A 23,343-nucleotide genomic window follows, 5' to 3' on the forward strand; every position below is an offset into this window, starting at 1 on the left:
CAATTTTGAGTGAGAAACTTGGCCTTGCACACCCCAAGAAGAGTGTTATATACACTCTATAAGTCAGTGCCTTGGCAAGTTCAGGGGAGTTTGCTTTAGAAATTCAATGTGGATTCCTCTGGATTTTTTCTCAGAGTCTAACATCTGGAAAAGACCCTAGAGATCATCTAAGGAAAAATTTAGTATTAATGATGCTTGTGATTATTTTAGTTGGTATATGACTTAATGTATTTCATTTGCAAGAACTAATATTTTATTTATTTGAATATGTATGCATATAATTAAGACATGGAAGGAATACATCAGTGATTGAGGTTAATATAATTCTAATATTTACCTGACAAACTAAATCTAGTCATTGGCTTCTTATTAGACATTTCAAGTATCAACAAACTCACTGTTTCATAGTACATTTTAATGTTTGGGGCGTTTCTGTTTTATAATACTCTACTAGTATCTTCAAGTAAATAACATATTGATGAGTAGGTAAAGGAGAATGGGATGAAAGCAGTGCTGTAATAAATATATTCTCTCTTGTATCTGACAGCTATTTAAACACACAACACCAGCTTAAGTCCTGACTATGTCTCTCCGGGTCCTTTAGTGCTTCTCATGGACAGTAGTGTAGAGGTTCCCACTCTCTACATGCAACAGACTCAGCTAGACCAGGTGTGATCTGAGCCGTGCAAAACAGAAATTACTGTTTCTTCATTTTGTACATGGACTTCCCGGAATGCAGCCCAGGACGGATTAAGCTTTTGGCAGGCCATCCCCCTGTTGACTCATGCTGTACTTGCCCTCAACTAAAACCATCAGGCACGTTTCTCATATATTTGGTATTAAGTCAAACCTTCCGTATCCTGTGTTTGTACGGCTCATTTTCTGGGCCCAAATGTAAGACTTTACATTTATTCCTATTAACTTTTTCTGTTTGATTCTCTCCGTTCTTCCAGATGCCTCTGTCATCATATACACTGTCAATGGCAACCTCTTCAATTCCTTGGAATTCATGGCTGATCAACAGGCCACATCACTAATGTCAGTACCTAGCAGGCCAGCATTAAAATACATGTTCAAGAAAAACTAGCAATATTCACAAGGCATAATTTCCCACACAACTAACAAATCTGCTAGAGTCACATCATCTGGCAAACAGTATTTCTCTGCATTAATCACAGGATGCTATGAGGTGATACAGTTTCTGACATCCAGGAAGTTTCCCTTACATGGTGAAGTCTGAGGTTAGAAGGGTTCTCAACCCTGCACTATTGGCATTTGGATTGGATAAATCTCTCCTGTGGAGGATTGAAGTCATGCATTGCAGGATGTTCAGGGATTTCTACCTAGTAAAAGGCAGTGAAACCTCCTGGTCCCCATCCTTTTGCAGTAATGACATCAGAAATGTCTCTACACATACCAACCTTCCTTGGCTGTGCAGTGGCCTCTGCCTACTGAGCATCATACATTCAAGACCCTGTGTTTCTATGAACTAATCTAGTTATTATGTGGTTTTGCTAACATTTTCATGGTAGAGTCAAGTATTCACACAAACTAATCATTCCTATATCAGGAATTAGATATGTAGGTAATTTATAAAAAAGATATGAATAATAAGAAAATAACCTCACAAATGAATAGAAGGGGAATAATATAATCCTGATATTTAGAACAAAAGTTAGATTAATACTTGGGCAAAGATACAACAAGAAGAATTCCACAAGAAATGTGTGATTTGAGGTAAGCTATAAGAACTTTGTACCAGGATGCTCATCAAAGTGCTATCTGAAACAATCAAAAATATGTATGCAGAATAATTGACAATGGAAGATAAAGAATTTATTATGCTATCCACAGAGACTATTCAGTGATCAAAATGGAATGTTACAAAAACATGAAGGGAAGGGAAAAGCATCTGGAATACAATGATGTAATTATGTAAAAATATAACTATTTTACCTATGCAGCATGGACAGCCATGTGTGAAAATAGAACTGTTAACCTATGTATGCAGTGTGGAGAGCAAGCTTCCCAATGATAAGTAGGCAAAGAAAACAGATTATAAAAATATTAACAATGGCTATGGGATTGTGATATAATTATTTGTAACTTTAATAACAATCCTTATATTTTTATGCTTCCAAAATGTTCTTCATGAGCTGATGAGCTCTTCCCACCCCTGTGGTATGGGGTGTTAATTCTAGAGTAGCATTTCTCAACATGTCGGTCACAATCCCCTGGGGGGGGGGAGCAAATGATTTTCTCACAGGGTCACCTAAGACCATCGGCAAACACAGACATTCATATTAGGATCCTTATTACTCTGTTGCCGGCTCTGTGGCTGGGTGGCTGGCCCCTGGCATTCTACTCTCCTTTTCTCGCTCCTTATGCTGGTCCCTCCATTTTCCTCCTCTTTGTTTTCTCTGGCTGCCAGTCCCCCCCATTTTTCTCTCCTGCCTAGCCATTAACCGACCATCCAGCTCTTTATTAGACCAAATCACACAGCTTTACAGTGTTAAACAAATGCAAAATAAAAAATGCAACACATCTTTGCATCATTAAACAAATATTCCACAGCATAAGTGAATGTCACATGTTTTCATCTAATATTCCACAACTCTCCTACGTATCATTTTTTTCATAAAATAAGAAAGCCTGATGTCTCAGCTGCATCCTACTCCTCCAAGCCAGTGTTTCATGGATTTCAAAAAGCTGAGGAGTCACTTCAGATTTATCTATCAAGTAAACAACGATTTCTGGCCTGCAGCTCTCCAGATTTGGATTCTCCAGTGTTGGGTGGGGCTCGGGGATAGTTATCTTTACCAATCTCATTTAGACACAGGTGGTCTACAGACTATGTTTTATGGTTTAGTTTAAATTCTTCTTTTTCCACCGCCATTTTTCGTAATTTCTTCTTGGTTGTGCAAAGAAGGAAGTTGATTTAGACTTTTATTGGTGTATTGGTTATGTGGCTTCTCAAAAATAAATCCACTTTTAAAAGCATTTTCTTATAGCTGTCTATCCATTTCAAAGAGCCAATGGCCAAAGCAGCTCAAAAAATTCTTGAGGTTTAAAAACTGATTCTGATCATTGGTTACCCCCAATGCTATACAGTATGTACTTTATTTAAGGGCTTGAAACACTTTGAAAAGGGTTAATGGAAAACTATTACCCTGGAGAACTATGACAGAATTAGTAAGCAACAAGATAACTCGACTCATTTCAAAGATACAGATATTGATTATATTGAAGAAAAGGACGATAAGAGCATTTATCATTATTTTCTATTTTCATCTTTTCTCCATAGCAACTATCCACAAAGAGTAGCACACTTGCTGAGATCTGTAGAGCAGTAAACTGGTTTCCTATGGATGATGGACAGCCAAGGAGCGGCACTGCGGGGCTGTGAGCAACGCCACACACTCAGCCTCGGCCGCCATGCTCCATGCTCCTCATGGTCCCCCATGGTCCTCAACCACTGAGTGTTGAAACTCCTTGGTCACTGATTCCACAGCACCCAACCCTAAAATCAGCTCCTTCAACTTCCTTGATGCCCTCCTGAGGCCATGTTGTCAGTAGGAAACCTGTACTGGATCTGTTTAATGTGTCCATGTGCTGGAGGTGACTTAGGTGCAGGCTAGTAGTACAGTTCTTTCAATATTTTCACCAGACATATTTTAAGAATATTGGTCCTGAAGCCCCTACAGTCAGCAGAGGCAAATTTACAGCTTTGCTTCTAAGAACAAAACTCCCTCAGGCACCTGCGTCCAAAGGCAAAACTAGAAAGGAAATGAACTCCTGCTTAAAGACAGCTCACCTTATTTTATGAGTTATCAATTTTCTAGCTGGCACGCAGTCCACCCACCACTGGGAGATTTTTACCCCCATTTCAAGCAAGCACTGAACTGCAAAAAATGGCCAGTCTGCATTCTAGCAAACAATTCCGATTCCCGAAGATGAGGCGCGGGACACAGTCTCCGTAAATGAAGTCGGGGCTGGGGGGCAGAAAGACCTGTGATGCAGGCCCCCAGTGCACATGTCTCTGCAATGCTGCATTAAGTCTGTCCCCGAATTCCATTCCAGTCCAGGATGACTGAAGCCTGGGCTCTGATGGAGCACTTTTCCTGTCTTTAGGGGAGCTCTGCCAGGTGACTGGTCAACTACAATGCAGAGCACTTGATTTCCTTTTAACTGCTCTAGTGACCCTGGAGCCAGGGCTTATCAGCTTCTCAAAAATGAGAGAGGACTAAATAGCTTCTCCCCCGCCTCCTTATTGGTAAAGTCAGTCTTCTCAATGGAAATTGACTGCAAGATGGGGTTAAAGGTTAACAGGATATACTTCAGACTATGGTGTGCAAGAAAACACAGTGAATAGATGTGGTTCCCTTAGTGCGTCCACTATGGAGACAAAAATATAAGAATGGACTCTTAAAAACCATGAGGATAAACTTAGCTAATAAGCCAGCGAAAAACTGGATACATTTGACTTCCCCTGAGTAATCACAAATATGTACGATTAGATCCAGCTCTGCCTTATCTTAGTATTTTTTCCGAGCTTTATTTTGTTTGGAAGGCAGAGAATTGCAGAACTATATGAATATTCAGTTGCATGTTGTAAAGTCAGATGTTTACACAACTACTTGGGAGAAGTGCCAGAATTAACTTCAAAGATGAGTGAAGGACCTCTTGTCCAACAGAACACAACGCTCTTCAAGTATGAGAATTTGGCCCTCGCAAACTGCCATTACTGCTGGATATGAAACCGGCCCTTTAACAGACGGGCAGCGCGCTTTTCAGCCTGCTGATAGCCTAGTAAAAGACAGTAGCGTTCTCAAATTACATGACCTAAAAGGAGTTAGCAGAATATAATTAAGAAAGGCATACAGCAGGCTGTCAAAAAACGAGGAACAGACTAGGGGAACACGAGAGCTCTAAACATCAATATCAAAATAACCTTTGGATTAGCAGGGAGAAAAACCATTCTTTAAGCCATGGGAAAACAAGCACCAATGGAGTCAGAACAGGAGCAGCATAGTGTGGGACTGTAGGTCCTGATAAAATGAAAACACAGCCAGATTTCTTCTTATGAATGTGATAAAGATTCCCTGGGAGGTGGCTCTGCCAGGAAGGCACAGCCCTCTGCTATGCTCCTGTTGGTTCCTGGGAGTTACTGACTCAAACACAGGTTCTGTAGGGGACAAAGGGAGGGCTCGGTCATCTGCTCACCTTCCCGTCTCCTCTTTCATTTTTTCCAGCTCTTCTTCTCCCAGGTTCCCGGGCTTCTGGGTACCTTTCTGTTCCACCTTTCCACCCTTATCATCTTTCTTCTTTCCAAATCTGGAGGGGAAGAACAAAGTTAATAACTCACACTTTTTCCTTGGCAAATGTAAGGTGCATATAACATGAGCTCATGCAGCTCTAATTCTTTAGTCTAAATAACACAACAACAGTAGGCATGAAACTGAAGTAAAATCAGATTACAGAAGCAGGAAAATAACACAGTTACTGCTTTTTCTTTTTTCTCTCCTCTCTTTCCTTCTTTTCATTGACATATTTTGTATCGAGCATAGCATTGTGTCATTAGAGGTGAACAATTCTGACTATGAATTCAAAGAAGAATTAAAACACAGAATGATTACCATCCATATGTAACTAAAAACTGAACAGTTTTCTAATGAGACCCTCCAGAACTTCAGTCCGTTGCCATTTTAAGGTAAGATACACGAGATTATATAATTACAGGTAACAAGGGAACTTACTGAATATTCAGTTAAACGCTTTCCTATTATCAAGGAAGACTCAAAAGCCCTGGGGGAAAACAGGAGGGAGTGTTTCTGAAGTGGATACACACTTCTCCTTGGTTCTGTCCAGGCCTGGGATTAGAACTTGTCTACACTGTGTGCTCTTCTCTTTCTTCCAGGTCACAGTTACTCTACAGCAGTGCCCCCCGGTTCCCAAGATGCTCTAGGTAATGTGATTAGCATAAATGTCACATCAGTAGCTACTTGCACAAAGCGGCAACGGTGGCGCATAACAAGAACGTCGCGTTTCCTCAGTGTGTGTAGGAAAATCTGAAAGGAAAGGTGGCTATGGCTGAAATCCAAGTAGGACCTGCCCATCACGCGGCAGTCACCATGGAGGAAGTGATAAGGAGAAAGGTACTCCATGATGCAGGTTCTGCAGTGTAGGCGGATTCTCCTCAAATCATTTTACCTTTAAATATCTAGTCCTTTTAAATTAAATAGCGAATTTTAACTATGTGTGTTAGCACCAATATATCATCTGATTGCCTGTTTGTCCATCTGTTCATCCATCCTTCCATCCGTGCATCCTTTCACCCATCCATCCACTTACCTACCTATTTGAAAGCTGGGCGTGCTTCCAAACTAGCTCTGCTTAAGCTAGCCTTCTTCCCCTTCGTTGTGACAGAAACTAGAATCTCTTTATGTGAAGATGTGTTATAAGATTTGAAGATGGTCTTATCCATCCCCAACTAGAATCACAATTTAAAAATAAATCACAGAATGATCTCTTGTGTACATCTCCCTTTGAAGTTCCTCTTTGGGTTGTGTTTCTGGTCATGGAAGCAGTGCTAACAAACGGCCACTCTGAGCATCACACCCGGGAGGCTCAAGGCTCAGAAAAGACTGCTGTTAGCATGGCCCAGACCGCAGAAAGGCTTCCAAGTCTTGACTCTTCTCTTCAACCTACATTTTCAGTTAAAAAGTCTTTTCTCGCAACCCCCCTCACCCACTCTTATCTACTACGACAATTTTCTTGCTGCACTCAGTCTTTCCTGGGACATTGGTCAACTGTCGCCCTTAGCTTCATTACTTAGCTTAAGGTCCTGTGTCCATACATACATACTACCAACCAGGAGCCATGATCTTAGAGAAAACTGTCTCCCCTAGAAGATAACAACTGTCTATGAGTTCAGGTTCTCACTTAGGGGTGAGGGCTCACACACCCCTTTTCCCTTTCTACTAGAATACCGATTGTCTTGATCTTACTAAGGTCTTTCTTACTAAAGCAAGCACAACTGCTGGGCGTTCATGAGCTCAGGGGTCATGCCTGACCACAAGACGCTGGCATGCTCCAGTCCTCCCCACCCCTGTGGCTCTTAAGATCTTTCTGCTCCCTCTTCCATGATGTCCCGCTTGTGGCCCCACGCTCTGCTCACGCCCACTCTCTGCACTTTCATTCCTCCTCAGTCTTTCTATTCTGCCTCCATTTCTGGAACAATTCCTGCTCGTCACTGAAGATATGACCTGTTATCATTTATAGATGCAGCTAGGAAACCAAGAAAAAAATGCAGACAAAAATAGAAGAACATCAACTTTCAAATATAATTCACATTTGCTGATATATTCAAGACCTCACTATAACCTAAAGTGCAGGAGATATCTAAATAAAATTTCCATGAATATATTCTGTAGCTTTCTACGCTGTACTCAGAAGCAGCTTAGAGATCATTCTTATTCTAAATACATTCACAGGAGAAGTTAGCACCTTCGTACATCACTTAGATAAAGAATTCTTCTCCCAAGATGCCATTGAATATAACAACATTTGGACAGAAAATTCAAAACATTGGCGGGCCAGGGTAGGAAAGATGCCTTGGAATTTGATGGGAGCACAGCGTAGCCAAACCACAAGCTTGCTCCCCTCCTCCATATCCTGCATTTTATTAAAAATTTGGAGGCTTTGGATTTTTCAGACATAAAAGTAGCCTTATGTTTGAAGGTTAAAAGTAACCTAGACCCTGTTTGCCTTCACGGTTCTCACCACACCCCAGGCATAATTTTCCTTTGGTATCTAAAATATTTCACCTGAGTTGCAGTTCAAAAGTAGCTTGCTTGGCTGTTAGTTTAACTTCTGCAAAGTACTTTCTTTTTATCAAGAACTTTTCATTAAATCAGCCAGTTCCACAGCGATTATAAATATTTCATTTAAAGTCCATTCTCTTTAAGTTTTCTACCCAATAAGAGTGGCAGACATAGCTGCAAAACTTCTCTTGCTAGAGTGAAGTGTACAGATCACACTGTTTCAGAGAGTCTGGGGGGTTGAGAACAGAATTAGGGTGCAATGGTCATGGTGAGGGCCTTGCTTTGTCACAGTGACCCCAACCCCACGGAAGTGAGCTGTATTTTATCGACGATCGCATTGGCTTCTCTCCCCAGCTTTGCAGTCAAGACGACTTCTTCAACTTCAGTGGCAGAGGGAACGGCAGGGCTTGAGTGGTGCGGAGGGAAGCATCCTTTTGCTATTTCCTTTCCTTAGCATCCCTCTGGGAAGTCATTCCACAGCATCCTTTCTTACCCAAGACCCAGAAAGGAGAGTCTGGGATGTTCATCTCCCCATTAACCACTCGTATGAGAAAAGTCATGAGGCCCTTGGCTGGCTGTGACCATTGCTTTGCATGTGAGAGGTTTGGGACAGCCTTCACATTCCAGGCTGTTCTGTTTGTTCTCTGAGAAATGTGAGGGCTGGCAACTCTGGGCCAGGCGCCTTAAGGAAACTGCTTCTGGGTTAGCCTGGCTTTAAGATACTGCACTGAGAAATCCTGAGCATACATATGGTTCCATCAATAACATTTTATTTTACATGACCTAGGTAGTCTGTGTACAGAATCCCATGATGGATCTTTTTGTAAAATGGAAAAATCACCTTTCAACATATTCTTTGTGCAAGTTTACATTTTCACAAATAAGTTTGCTTAAAACACTAGACCCTGTTCATTTCCACAGCGGTTACTTGAAACACTTTGTGGGAAACTTCTGTCCTTCCTTTTGTTCCTTTCTTCTTCCCCCTCTTCCCTCCTTTTTTCCTTCTCCTCTTTCTGCCTTCCTGCATTTCACTTATTCTTTACGAAGTATTTTTCAGCACCTACTGTGTGTCAGGCATTATAATAAACATGGGGTTTACATTCTCAGGGAGAAGACGGTCATCAGCAAGCACAACTGCATAGTAGCAAACTGTGAAAGTTGTTAGAGAGGATGATGACAGGGACTTCAGCAACTAAAACATGTCTAGGTGCAGAGATGATGCTTACCTGAAAATGGACAAAGACAAGGGTCCCCAAAGGGAGTGACATTATTAGCAGGTGTGGTCTTGTTGGAGGAAGTGTGTCACTGTGAAAGCAGGCTTTGAGGTCTCATATATGTTCAATATATGGACATCTCATATCCAATATTTTAGATCACTTCCTGTTGTCTAAGAGTCGACTCTCAGCTACGTTCCCATGTCTACTTGCACGCTGCCTTGTTTCCTGCCATGACAATAATGAACTGAACTTCCGAACTGTAAGCAAGCCACCAAAATTAAATATTTTCTTTCATAAATTTGCCATGGTCATGTCTCTTCCCAGCAGCAGAAACCCTAACTAAGACAGTGCATTCAGGAGGTCTAGCAGGTGAATCGGTGGGAAGTTTTGTCTGTGGTGAAAGCAGCACACACAGAGATGATGAGCCGGAGACGGCATGTTTCCCAGTCAGTAAAAAAGGGTGGCTGAAGTGAGAAGCACTTTCATGAGATGTGGGTAGAAAAGCAAGGGTTGGAAGTGTGAGAGGAGCCTGGAGTGGAGCGTTAGAGCCAGGGAAGGGTGCTCATTAGTAACAATGGGGACAGCGAGAAAAATGGTGGACTGAGAGAGGTGGCAGAGGGAAAGCAGGAGTAACTGTACTCTTTTGAGCAGAGGTGACAGAGTGGGAGAGGTATTTTCTAAAGATCACTGTGGCTGGAGAGCTGAAAAGCATCAAGAAAACAGCAAAACAGTAACAGGCTGCTTTGGGATGACTGTGGAGAGACAGGGAGGCCTGTGGCTCGACTAGAGCAGTGGCCACTGAGAGAAGACAATTATGTGCTTGTTAGCCAGTGAGGAGGGAGTAAAGACCTGCGTCTTTATGTGTAGGGTGTGCCCGCACAGTGTGCACGCGGAAGTGAGAGGACAAGGTGTGGCAGCTGCTTCTCTCTACCACAGAGGATCTTGGAATTAAACTCATGCCATCAGGCTTAGTGGCAAGCACTTTACTTGTTGAGCCATACTGCTACCATAAACATGATTTTGGAACACTTTCAAGAAACCTAAGCAAACAGACCCAGTACTAGCCGCAGTACCACCTCTGCAAAACTCTTTCATCTAAAGGATTTACAGAGGAAGGCGACAGATGAAAAAATTAAAAGAAAAACAGATTAAAGGAAGAATATCTGGAAAGTATGCTTGCAAAAGTATGCGAGATGACTGCAATGGGGTGAGTGTGGTGACAGATGGGAATGAGATCTAGCAGTCCAATGAGGAGGAGGCCGGCAAGTCTTCCCAGCCTTGGCAATGCACAGTGGAAAGTTGCAAGTTCAAGCCAGGTGGGTGAGGTCGCCAGAGTAAGGCAGCAGGTTATAGAGCCGAGAGCCTATCCAGAGATGGCCAGAGTAAGGCAGCAGGTTATAGAGCCGAGAGCCTATCCAGAGATGGCCAGAGTAAGGCAGCAGGTTGTAGAAAAAAACAAACAAACAACAAAAACAAACAAACAAAAAACAACAACAAAACAGAAGATGGAGGAAAGAAGGGAATAGGTTTTTTATTTATTGTTTTCCTTTCTTACTTTCTTTTTACTGTTGACAAAATGTGGTGTCTCACCTCATCTGTTTTTAAATACAAGATTTGGTGCCACCAATGACAATCATTTTGTTGTGTCACTATTCCCCCACTCTTCCTACAATTTTTCACTATTCCAAGTGAAATTCTCTACTCAAGAATGGCATAGCTCCATTCTTTCTTCCAGTTGGTGGTGACCATTTTATATTTTGTTTCTATGAACATGACTCAATTTTAGGTATTACATAGAAGCAGACTCGTGTTATAGTGTTATAAATTGTCCTTTTGTGTATGTCTTAGTTCAGTTTACATAAGTTCCTCAAGGCTCATCTGTGTTGTACAATACAAAAGTATCCCACACCTTTTAAATGCCAAACAGGGCTGGTGAAATGCCTCTGCTGGTAAAGGTTCTTGCCACAAAGTTTGCCAACCTGAGTTCAATACCTGGGAGTCACATGGCAGAAGAAGACTCCAGACTCCCATAATATGTTCTCTGACATACACATATGTAGGTGACAAACACTTATACACCTAAACAAATATATTAATGTAATAAAGGTACTTAAAAATAAAAAAGGTCAAACAATATTCACATGCCATATTTGATTCATGCACTCAACTATCAATGGCTGTGTGGGCATGCCCACACTTTTTCTGTCATGAGAAATGCTGTTGTGAGCATTAGTACAGGGGAATAGAAATTCTTGGCAAGGTGGGGGGGGAGCAACAGAAATATGCAGCTTCCCTGGAAAGATGAGGCCTCAAATGGAGAAGGAGTCTCAAAAAGCAGCTGTTGGTGAAGAAATTGATCTGATCATAGTTAAGAATAAGTAGGCCGAGGTGTTCGTAGATGACTTATCAGTTAATATGACATAGTATGTATGAGAGAAATGGATATTTTAGCTCCTGAAATATAAATTATTGGGGGGTTTAAATGATCAAATGATAAACATGCGCATGATCGAGGAAAACCTCAGCAAGTAATAGGGAAACACCAGGACTAGACCTAAGTAATGCTGCTATTTTGCTATTTTGGGTTGGGAACCTCCAAAAATGCATATGGCAAAGTAGAATGTGATAATGCTACAACCATACATCCACTCCTCCATTCATGAGGGAGTATCCACTACACATCACACCCAGGATGGCTTGACTTCTAACACTGTGACATGATGCTGTAAATGGTTGGGGCCTATTCATAGCCATCCTGGTCTGTATGTTGTCTATGTATCACAGATTGGGCATGCCTTCTACTTTGCAAAGGGAGTGAACCTATGAACCAATATCAACTACCAGGTATACAGCTACCCTTTCTCAATACAACTCACTCAACAACCCCAAGAGGTGTGAGAGGTCCTTCTGTATATATGTTGCTTTTATTGGTTAATGAATACAGAATCTGCCTTGGGCTGTGATAGGGTAGAATAGATCTAGGTGGGGAAAACTAAACTGAATGCTGGAAGAAAGAAGGTAGAGAAGGAGATGCCAAATAGTCACCACTGGAAGCAGACATGCTGGAACCTTGCTGGTAAGCCACAGCTACATGGAGATACACTGATTAATAGAAATGGGTTAAATTAAGATGTAAGAGTTATCTAAAAAAATCAAGAGCTAATAGGCCAAGCAATGATTTGAATAATATAGTTTCTGAGTGATTATTTTGGGTCTGGGTAGCCAGGAACGAACGAATGGCCTTCTACTACACCTGAGTACCTTGTTTTCTGTAGGGAGAATATTTCAATGTAAATTTTTGGCAGTTATCTCTGTTTCTAGCTCTTCTACATAATGGAGATTTTCAAACTCTTCCCAGACTCTGTATACCTTGAGGAAAGGATTGTTTTCATAGTAGGTGCAGCTGTAGTCCTGATATTTCCCAGATCTCCTCTCTCATTTAATTCATGTGTTAATTCTGCCAAGTTCTACCTAAACTTTTTCCTCTAGAGCTCACTGGGTGTATGTAGTTCCACAATCAATGCTGGCACTGCTAAATAATGCCTTATGAAGGACTGGAAAAGTTAGGCAAAAACAATGTTCAGATGCTCTTGTCCTGAGTCAAAGGGAGCTGGACAGTATTCATTTCTCCTGGCGCAACAGGAGATATCTATGAGCACAAACGATGCCTTAGCAAAGGTTACAGAAGCTGAGCATCCACGATATTAAAATTAGAAACTCAAGGATCAATGTCAGATGTTTAAAAACACAAACTTCACAATCATTATGTTTTCTGAATTTGGATAATGGTTCTTCTACCCCATAAGTAGCTATTTTACAAACTATGCATGATATTTCCTCATCATTTTATAAATTATAGAGTTTGAAAAAGCTCAAGCTAAACACGGGGGCAGAGAAGTTCAGAAGCCTTTGACTACTATTTCCATAGTCTATTCTGAGATCCACCCATAGAGGTTTCTGTTGTCCGATTTATTCCAAACTGGGCTCTACATTAGCACATTTGCATGTTGATGAATGCCCCCTGCATCATAACCTCACATGGTTCTGTGATCTTCAGCTATTGCTTCTCTTGAAAATTTATGTCACAAAGGTCTTAGCTCATTTAGCTCACACAGGTCCCATTGTACTGGAGAGCTAATGAATCTGATATAAATTCAGTGAAAATTGACCAGTTAGTACCCCATTCTATTGTTTTGGCTACCTAAGAGGCAGTACCTACTTTTATGTTAATATTATGAAAAGAATAATGAATAGATTCATTCTTTTGTTTGATACAAGGCAATCTTGATTAAAAATAATATTGGATTTTATTTTAGCTCCCCATGTATACCACTGTTTTGGTGGTATGGAATGGACATGGTTTGTTCCACAAAGATTCAGACTCTGGAACTCAGTTCCTAGTGTGTTAGTGTTGACAGTTGATGGGATCTTTCAGAGGAGCTGTGCCTAGTGTAAGGCAATTGGGGCACCATCTCACAAACAGACTAGTGTCTTTTTTAAAGAGTCTAGCTTACTAGGTTAGGTCTCTTGAGAGTAAGATGGGTCTTATCAGATTGACCACACTATTGTGAGAATAGATTGTCACAGAGGAGGGTCTGTCTGCTCCCTCCTTTTCCTCAGAACCACACACTTCTCATTTCCCCTTTTCTGCCATGATTTGACACAGTACAAGGCCAAGTGAATGGCATGACGTGTCTTCGCTTCTCCAAAACTATAATCTAAATACACTTTATTTCTGTAGAAATTATCTAGCCTTGAGAATTTTGTTATAGCAATGGAAAGCAGTCTATGGTATAGTACTAATTCCTGTGACACCTAAGAAGGAAGATAAAATACTATTAATCCCAGAATGCTTTACAGAACATGAAGATAATGGTTTAGGTCTAGGTCTATACATCCAGTTTATGGAATGCAAAAATAGGTAGGGGTTGCTTTTCTAGGATCACACAATTAAAAGATGACTAAGTTGATTCTTTAGTAGCTAAGGAAAAGCAAGGTTTTTCTTGGGTTGAAAAGTTGCCTTAGTTAGTAAAGTGCTTGCCATTCAGGCATGAGGATCTGAGTTTGGATCCCCAACACCTACATGGATAGTCAGGTAGAAATGGTGGAGCATGCCTGTAATCTTCACATTGAGGAGGAATAAACATGAGGATCCCTGGGGGACACAGGCATGAATGCATGCGACATTCACAAACCACACACACACACGGACATGCACATGAACACACATGAATGCATACATGCAATCATGCACACAGAACTCTCTTATTAATCTTAAAATAGTAGGGCAGTTGGACTCTCGAAATTAAAATGCTAAATCTGGGGATGTTGTTTAGACATTCCTCCCAGGTAAGTTTAGGTTTCTAAGAGGTTGACAAGTAGTGTTAAAACAACAAACGATTTTAATCCCATTTTCTATTAATCCCTTAAGGCTACATCCCGCCCCCAACCTTAGCATCTCCTTTTTTTCTGAGGTGTCATTCATTTCTGGGGTGTGGCTGTTGTATGGAGGTAGGAGGAATGGAAGACTTCACAGCAACCTTTCATCCAGAGCAAGGAATCTTCAGATCCCAAATAAGTTGTTTACTTTTAGGCTTAAAAACCAGGAGGTCTTTCCCCATAGCTGCCTAAGTGGATCAGACAGCTGCTGGGTAGAGGCTCAGGCCAGACTTTTACTGAATTCAGCGGCTGGGAATCCTTGAGATAATTTGCTTTCCCCATTTTGAAGGGCTAGAAAAGGTGATGGATTTGCAAACACTGAATACATTAAAGAAAATCTAAAGAGTTCCAGAAGCAAGGCAAACACGTATCACCAATAACCAACGTTTCTGAAAACAACGCAACCAGGGCCTGGGGAATCTGGTTCCTAGGAACCAGTGTAGGGATCCGTCAATCACAAGACAGCTTTGCTGATCATTTTTATAACAGATGCAAACTCGACTCTGAGGTTATTAACTCGGCACTTAGGGGTTAAATAAAAGAGAAAAAAGATTTATGAGGAGGCCAGAAATTAAAATTAAGTGAAAATAATCATGAATGTGTGAGCAAAAAAGATAAAGATACTAATAAGGCCTGATTTTCAGATCCACAGAGGGACTTTCTGAAGCTTATTAGCTGTCCCTGCCACGCAGGGTTGAAGCTGTTCTCCCTTTCTGGTTTCCAGAAGAAGAAGCTACTGAGGAGCACACTGACTCTGACTAATTCTCCCATGTACTCTTACTGGTTTCAAGACATGGTAGGCAGGAGCCTCGGTGACTCTGGCTAAACACTTAGGATTTCTGGGAAATACATTTAACATCATTAAAGAAGTTTTTGTGTTTTAATGTTTTCTTAATAGTTATAAAGGCTTTTTTTATTAAATGTTTACTTATGTGAACATGGGGTATGTGCACACCTTCTTCCTTCTCATCCTTTGTAACTTGCTCTCGGGCTCCTCTGAAGACTAAGTAGACACAACATCCCATGTGCAGGAAGTCAGATGTCAATCAACATTAATAGTCTCTTCTCATGTGTGCAACTTTGCTTTTTCTTCCTTCCATTTTCTCTAATTCCTTTGGCAAGCACAAAACTCAGAAAAAAATCTGTTTTGAGAGCAAATTCTACCTGATTCCTAACCTTACTCTGTCAGCTGCCAGAGGTTCCCCACCCTGACTAGACTTCCCAGGCCCGGCCTGTTCAAGTGCACTGCCCTCTGACTATAGGTTCATCCTGCAGACGGAAAGAACAATGAGGTTGCCAGGCACAGGCCTGTGGGGGTCAGCTCAGCTCAGTCATCTGCCCGGGCTGGGAAAACCTAACTCTGGCCAAGAACCCAATTCTGGGAGGACTACTTGGAAAGGTTTATGGAAGCTGGGGGACCTTATCCACAAGCATTATATCAAATGTAAATAGAGCCAAAAATCCCAGTTGCAGGGGTTAACATGCATATGATTTTCCCATGATCCCCTGTCAGATGGAACAGATGACAGTGACCCTAAGTGTGAAGAACAAATGGACAGTCTGAACAAAGTGACTCATACGAGTGTGTTTCCTGCCTGTGAAGAACCATGTTAAAGGGAACCTGGATGCTATCACTCCATGTTCAGACGCGAGAGAGGCAGGATAGACTTCCGCTGGCATTCATGTGCACCAAGCAAGAATAAATGATGGCGTGCCAGATCCAGTCTAATGGGAGCAAAACTTGCCTTTATAACTCTGATTAAACAAAAAAAATTATCACTTTGATGCCCAAATTAGCATCTTTTCTCTAGCATATGGAATTAATTAGTTGAGTGACAAAGAATTAGTCCATGTAGGATGAAAGCTGAAATCATATTTATCTGAAGTTTAAAATGAAGAGCACGCAGTGTTAACTCTAGCTTGCTCGTCTGATGCTCTGTATACTCCAAACCTGCATGTCGCATACAGGGATTTCATATTCCTCTTCCTTTTAGTATAAAAACTTTCCTTGAAAAGACAATGAGAACATTTCAGATTTTCCTCCTCATCCTGGAGGTGGAAAACTTTTCCATTGTGCCATTAAAAAAATCTAAAATTATATGGTTTTTTTTGTCTCACATTTATTGTATAAATACAAAGGAAGCTCAGTAATTAATGCATCATAGAGCTGGTGAGAGCCTCAGACAATGGGAAGAGTGATCACACTGGTTTCTAATAAGAGAGACTAAGTTTGAAACTTCTCTTAAAAGGTGAAAGCTCTCCTTAACTTTGGTTTCACATACCTTTTTTTTTTTCCTGAGAAGAAAAGGCAATTTTGAACATGGTAGAATTATTGAGGCTATTTTCTGAGATAACACCATTCACTAGAACTCCTATCCCGTGCTTTGATGGGGTCATAATATTTTGCTGACAAGCTTGTGTGGGTATATTTTTCATTAATTGAGACTGGAGAATGGATTCAGAGAGGAAGTGTGGAGATGAGGAAGGTTCTTGCTAATAGGAATCACGCCATTGTTCACATATGAGCTAGTCAGGGAACAGGGCAGGTCTTTCATATGTTTCTGTTGTTCCCACTCACCAAGCACACGAGGAGTACTTTGTGTTTGGCCAGGTCCTCCAGGAGGTGCAGGAAATAAAGCAAAGTGGTTGAGTAGCGTTTCTGCTCTCATTCTTAGTAATGCATGCAAAGAGAAAGGTGGGGTGAGACTACTGGAAGATCATACCTATATGCCTTCTTTACACTCTCTGTTTTAAAAAGGGATCGAAGGGCTCCTCCTAACTCAGCCCATCATAAAGCTTCCAGTGCCAACGACATCCTTAGAATCCACAATTCACCACCCACTTTCATTTAGACATAACAGCAATCTGGCCACAGCCACCATGTACGTCTATAGCCTCAACAGGACCAAATGAGTGAAACAGCTGCTTACCTCACAGAAGCAATGATAACTTGACTGTCTTGGTGCAATGGGGGCACTGAGTCACCGAAAGTTTGAGCTCATGGTGACCAAACACCCTTTTTGCAGAACAAGTAGGTCAAAATGCAACATGAACTTAAAACCAAAGCTATTATTAGAGATGATTACAGTGAGAGACATCACCAACTTATCTCACAAAATACTTTTGGTTTCTGATTTTGGCAATTATTGTCCCCTTAAACTTAGGTTTCAAATATGTACGTATAGCACAAGGTAGATACTGTGCTCTCTACTTTGTCTGGCTTGTCTTTGTCTTTAGACTTCACATAGTCCTTATCAATATTATCAATCGACACTCCCTGGTCTGTATGTACTCTTTTACAGGAAAAAGATTTTTGGGAGAAGTGGGTAATTTTTAAAAAGCCCTAGTAGTTTATAAATCATATAAAGATTATGATTTCAAAATTTTTATGTTAGATTTAATGTTAACTAATATCTGTTCTTATATTTTATAAGTACCTTATCATTAAGCCAAAAAAATTAGAATTGATTCCTGACTGTGACTTAAGTAAGAGAAAAAACTATTTATATTGGGAATTTCTGAATGAGATTCTCCATGATAATTTTGACTCTTCTAGATCCAGAGTGACATGTCTCAGGAAACATGTCAAACCTGTGTTTCCTGCAAGACTCTCCATTCCTTTTTAAAGTTTAATTTTATTTTATGTGTATGAGTTTTTAACCTGCATGTATGTCAGTGTACCCATGGATACCATCCCATGTAGGCTGGAAGACGGTGTCAGAGCCCCTGGTACTAGAGTTACAGAGGGTTGTGAAGCACTATGTGGGTGCTAGGGATCAAATCCAGATACTCTGGGGGAAAAAGCCAGCGCTCTTAACCACGGAGCCATTTCTCCAGCTCCTCTCCATTTATTTTTAAAAATTTACAAAATTTCAATTTCCATAATTTTAATGCTTACCCTGTGAGCTTAGATATTTGGTATAGATGAGTAAGATGTGAAGAGTGACTGAATATTTCAAATAGAGTTACTGTCCACTCATTAATATGCACAGTAAGTACTGTGGGCATTCTCCAGATCCCATGCTGAAGGAAGTGTGGCCCAGAATGGCAACAACTAAAGGCCCATCAAGATATCAATAATGTTTCCCTTTGTTCAGAGGGCCCAGGACAATAGATTTCCTATGGGATTCTATTTTATAAGAGAATGGATATAATTCTGCTCTCCACCCATGTATCATCACAAAAGAATCTATAGCAAGGACGAGACAACAATGACAGCCGCATGTCTGACAACGTTTTGCCATCACCAGCACTTCACAGAGAATCGCAAATAATGCACAATCACAAAAGCCTGCTTTTGCCTGGAAATGCTTTAGTGACTTAGCACGGTGATGATTTACAATTTGGCCAACGGAATCAGAGATTGATTTATAGTCTGTCCCACGCATTGGTCTTCTATCTGCGAGTCTGCTAGACTGTGAAACTACTCTGCTGCTTTGTAAGTGTGTTTTCTTGTCCCTCCCTTTCCTGTAGCAATGGCTAACTTTTCCTTTCTTCAGTACCACAGATGGATAATTCCTGCAGATTCCTGATGTTTTACAGTACAAAACGGCTGCCTCTGTGCTCAGGAAATGACAAAAGAAAGCTGTGGTAGACACGGCACGTATTTGTAATGAAATGCCCAGCCCAATAAAGCATGTGATTAAGTAAACCAGAAGTTCGAGCCTAGACTGAAACATCCCTAATGGGTTACAGCATATCTGTTTAAAAATGTGAGCTACTTTTCGCCACTTAAATTTTTATCTCTGGGGTTAATTTTAAAATATCAGATCTATTTGTAATCTTATCACACAAAGGAATGACAGTAAGAACTACATCTTTTTGCCCACATGTGTGTTTATACAGGTGGCAGAGTATTTTAGACTCTCTTAGCCGATGTTTCTGAACGGCTCCTGACGGCCAGGGTGGAACACGTTGTCAGGGCCACTCAGACGAGGGTTGGAAGGACAACTGTCAAGCGCAGCACCTGCAACCTGTATTGTTTGGCTTTGGATTTAATGCTTCTGGTTTCCCCATGTTTGTAGTCTTTCTAAACTTCACCACCTAATATTGAAGTGACTTCCAATAGCTAATCTTTTTCACAAACATTAGTCATATTTGATTCTGTAGGAGCCCATGGTATTTGTGCTTTTCATTTTGGAAGGTTATTTGGAAAGTCAAGCCAATATATTTTTTTTTCAAGTGTGACTAAGCTGGTGTCATTCATTTTACACTGATCCTACCTCTCTCTAGGACCTGTCCTACTGAGCTCTGGGTGCTTGCTAATCCCAGTCAATCCAGAGACGGAAGAGTCAGTTTGGATAAAAGAACAATAAATCCAACCATTATCTCAGTTCTGTAAAAGTAAGATTCAAGTGTAGTAGTGAAAAGGGAGCAAAGAAAGATTCAGCAAAATGTACAGTTTGGCAGAGGAATTCTGAGCAAACATGTTCCATATTCAATTTATCAGGTTAACATGAGAAGAGGTGGTTCCAAATGGCCCACAGTTATGATGCCCCAATCAGGAGACACATGAGTAATTATTCCAAAGGCATCTCCAGTCTATCTAAAACAATGACTATTTTCTAAGAAGGCAAATAGCTTAAGGTATTTCATAAGCAATTCAAAATATAAAATGCCATTAGGAACTCAGCCTGCAACATCAAATATGGCTTATTTGTTTATTTATGTACATATGTATTGGATCTGTATTGGTTTCTGTGTAAACTACACCTATTACGTTGATTTTATGTAGGCACCAATATCAAAAATAGCTTTTAAATTGATTTATTTTTGCGACATTATGAGTGTGAGTGTATTGCCTGCATGTATGTCTGGGTACTAAGTGCGTGACAAGTACCTATCAAGTCCAAAGGAGGGCGTCAGATCTGCTGGAACTGGGGCTACAGACTCTTAGGAACCATCATGTGTATTCTAAGAACCAAACTCAGGTCCTCTCCAAGAGCAGCCAGGGCTCTTAACTGCTGAGTTATTTCTCCAATCCTCTCAAAAATAAATTTTTTAACAGATGCGTTGGAAATCACATTTATTTAATTATCTGCCTCAGTGAAAATATTCCACTTGAAATTTCAAGAATAAGAGATTTGTGTGCAAAAAAATGTTTTTAGTGGTTCAAAATTTTGTGAAGTTATTAAAAAAATCTCCTACGGCTGCAGGGATCATAGTATATTTATCTAATCCCTTCGAAAGCTCAGAGAGTCTAGAGACCCATCAGTGATACTTGGGACCAAACAAAGACTTAAAATTCCCCGACTCAGCCCGACGGCCCTTCTCTTAGCTGTGTTTCACAACTGTTTGTACATATGTCATCAATTACTAAACTGAAATTCTGTAGTCTTGAAAAGGAACACTTTTCCCCAAACAATTTTTTTAAAGCTCCAATTTTCAGAAATAGACTTAGTTATAATGACAAAGCCCAATTTAGTGCCTACTGGGCTAACGGTAGCATGGTAACTAATCAGGGAGTCTGATAACTTTGCATTATCTCAAGTTCTCCTTTTCCTGACATCTCCCCCGTGTCTGCAGGCAGACCCTTACTATATACCATCTGATCATATCAGGTCACCAAGAAACAATCCCTTGATTATTTAGCTCAGCTGGGTAGAACGCTGTGGTAATGGGGTCAAGGTCATGGGTTGACTCCCTTGTGTGGACCAGTTACCTTGGCCCAACTCCATAACCACAGCCTCTATTTCCAGACCCAGACAGTTTTACAAATGCATGCCAGTGGTCAAAAGGGCGCTCGCCAAGAATATGTGGGCAGAGCAGCATAAATCCATCATTTGCCCCAGAAAAACACCTCAATGCCAGCTTTGTTCGGCACTTGTGGGCTCGCTGTAACATTTTCACAGGTGAACAACGAGAGAGGCAGGACATTCTTCCAGATTTCATGCTATGAGGAATGGAACATTTAGAGTTTCAGAAGAACTTTGGAGAAACTGTGTGGTAGAAATGCAAGCGAGTTTTTGTTAACATGAGCCAGTTATTTCCAGCAGCCGCAACACTATGGGAAAAAAAATCAAAGTTAGCAAAATTCATCTACTCTTGTAGAATGTTCTGATTTTAAAACTTTGTTCAGATTTTCTTTGAAACCAATAGTCTGTGGTCCAAAATATAAACTATGTGTGACCCAAATTCCGTCTGTAGGATCCTAGTGTGCAAACATTGTGTATCTAAGCATCGATGTGTTAACACGTGTGCATTTTAATTACTGTACTTATCCTAAGTATGATTTTCTCAGAATTCATAGACAAATATACACTTGGTTCCACCACAGCTAGGAAACAGGGTATCCAAACCACTGCACCTGAAGAAGGACCTACAGCGTCCATGGTGCCCATAGTGTCATGACGCAGAGATTCATGGGGCTATAATTGTTGGGTACTTTTCAGATGAGGCAGAATCAAACCATGATTGCAAAGCCCAGCCCAAGTATACATTTTTAAACCTCCAAACACAGGGACTGTGGATGATTTTTTTTTCCAGAAAGTCCTCCATAGACATTTAAAAGTCAGCTGAGCCAATAGTCAATTCTGTATAATACGGTTTTGTAGTTTAAACTTAAAGCCTTGAAATAAAACATTTTGCCACAATTTCATACTACATAATGAGTTTTTATAAATAAGTCAGAGTCATGTTCCACTAGATCACCAAAAGAGAGGACTACAGATTTGTTTTTCAAGAATCTCTCAAGATGTAGGAAAGGAAGATTCATAATGCAGTCTCAAAACTAACAGAAAACAATGTGCACATACTCATTAGCATATAGGTGATTTATGAGGTAATTATCTGACATATGACAAAGCTTTAAGGATTCCTACAAGGTATAATTAAGTTATTTTCCTCATAAGCAACACAAGGGGATCAGATTTTGTTGTTGTTGAGTCAATAGACTAAAATGTCCTTTAAGTCACCTAAAAATATTTAGTACATTTAAGAATATTTACCAGGTGTTTATTATATAAAAGGTTCTGCAATAAGAGCTGGAAGAAAAATGAGGTAAAACACTTCCTTTTGAAAAGAACTTTCAGTGTAGGGAGGCCTTCTGGAATCTGACGGAAGAACTGTAAGAGTGTCTCCCGAGTTACACGCTTGGTGTTGTGTAAGAAACAGAGAGGAGGGCTCCCGAGTTACACGCTTGGTGGTGTAGCCGTTCCAGCTGCTCTCTGGTTCTAGGTCTTCCTTCTGTCACTGTTGTGTCCTTGCTCACTCCAGCACGCTGACATCGGTCCTCTCTGGAACAGTGGCTCTCAACCTTCTTAATGCTGTGACCCCAACCATAAAATTGTTTTTGGCATTACTTCATAACTGTAATTGTGCTACTGTTATGAATCATAATGTAAATATATATGTTTTCTGGTGGTCTTGGGTCGTTTGACTCCCAAAGGGGCCACGACCTGCAGGTTGAGAACCATTGCTCTAGTAGTTCCCAGGTTCTCCAGAGACTATCCATAGTGCCCATACACTACTGCTTGAATACACTGAAGAGTCTCCTGTTGCCACAGGCTAACCGCAGGTCTACAGTGAAGCCCTCCTAGACAGAAGGGAATGGAGTTGGGGGCTAGTATTTTTCAGTAGGGACATACTAGGTATGTTTTAGGCAGACATTCAGGACTACGTAAATAAGTTTGTCACTGAGGTGAGAAATTTGCCGTGCTACAGAATGATGAAAAATTCTTTAAAATCATAATCAAAGTCTCAAGAAGGAAACCAACACACTCCAATCCAGCGCCAAGGTCACAATAAAGACGCATAATCCCCACTCAGTCTTTTTACTCGTGTGCAATCGATTCTCAGCGAGTCAGGGCTTTTCATCTACTGTGTAGATACCCACAACCACGGCTTCCCCTTTTCTCTGTCTCTCC

The 23,343-nt window shown here is 40.7% G+C and overlaps 1 protein-coding gene across 1 annotated transcript in view; it reads right to left on the minus strand.

The window, feature by feature from the left end:
• The window catches only part of Pard3b (par-3 family cell polarity regulator beta), a 992,131-nt gene that overhangs the window by 197,335 nt on the left and 771,453 nt on the right, over positions 1–23,343 (minus strand). The window contains exon 19 of the mRNA XM_050154204.1: positions 5,224–5,334. Coding sequence (XP_050010161.1) covers positions 5,224–5,334 — 111 coding nt within the window. The remainder of the gene's footprint in view (positions 1–5,223; positions 5,335–23,343) is intronic.

This window comes from Alexandromys fortis, unplaced genomic scaffold (assembly GCF_014885135.2).
Source record: "Alexandromys fortis isolate MF-2015 unplaced genomic scaffold, M_Fortis_MF-2015_v1.1 scaffold_40, whole genome shotgun sequence".
Classification (NCBI taxonomy): Eukaryota; Metazoa; Chordata; class Mammalia; order Rodentia; family Cricetidae; genus Alexandromys; species Alexandromys fortis.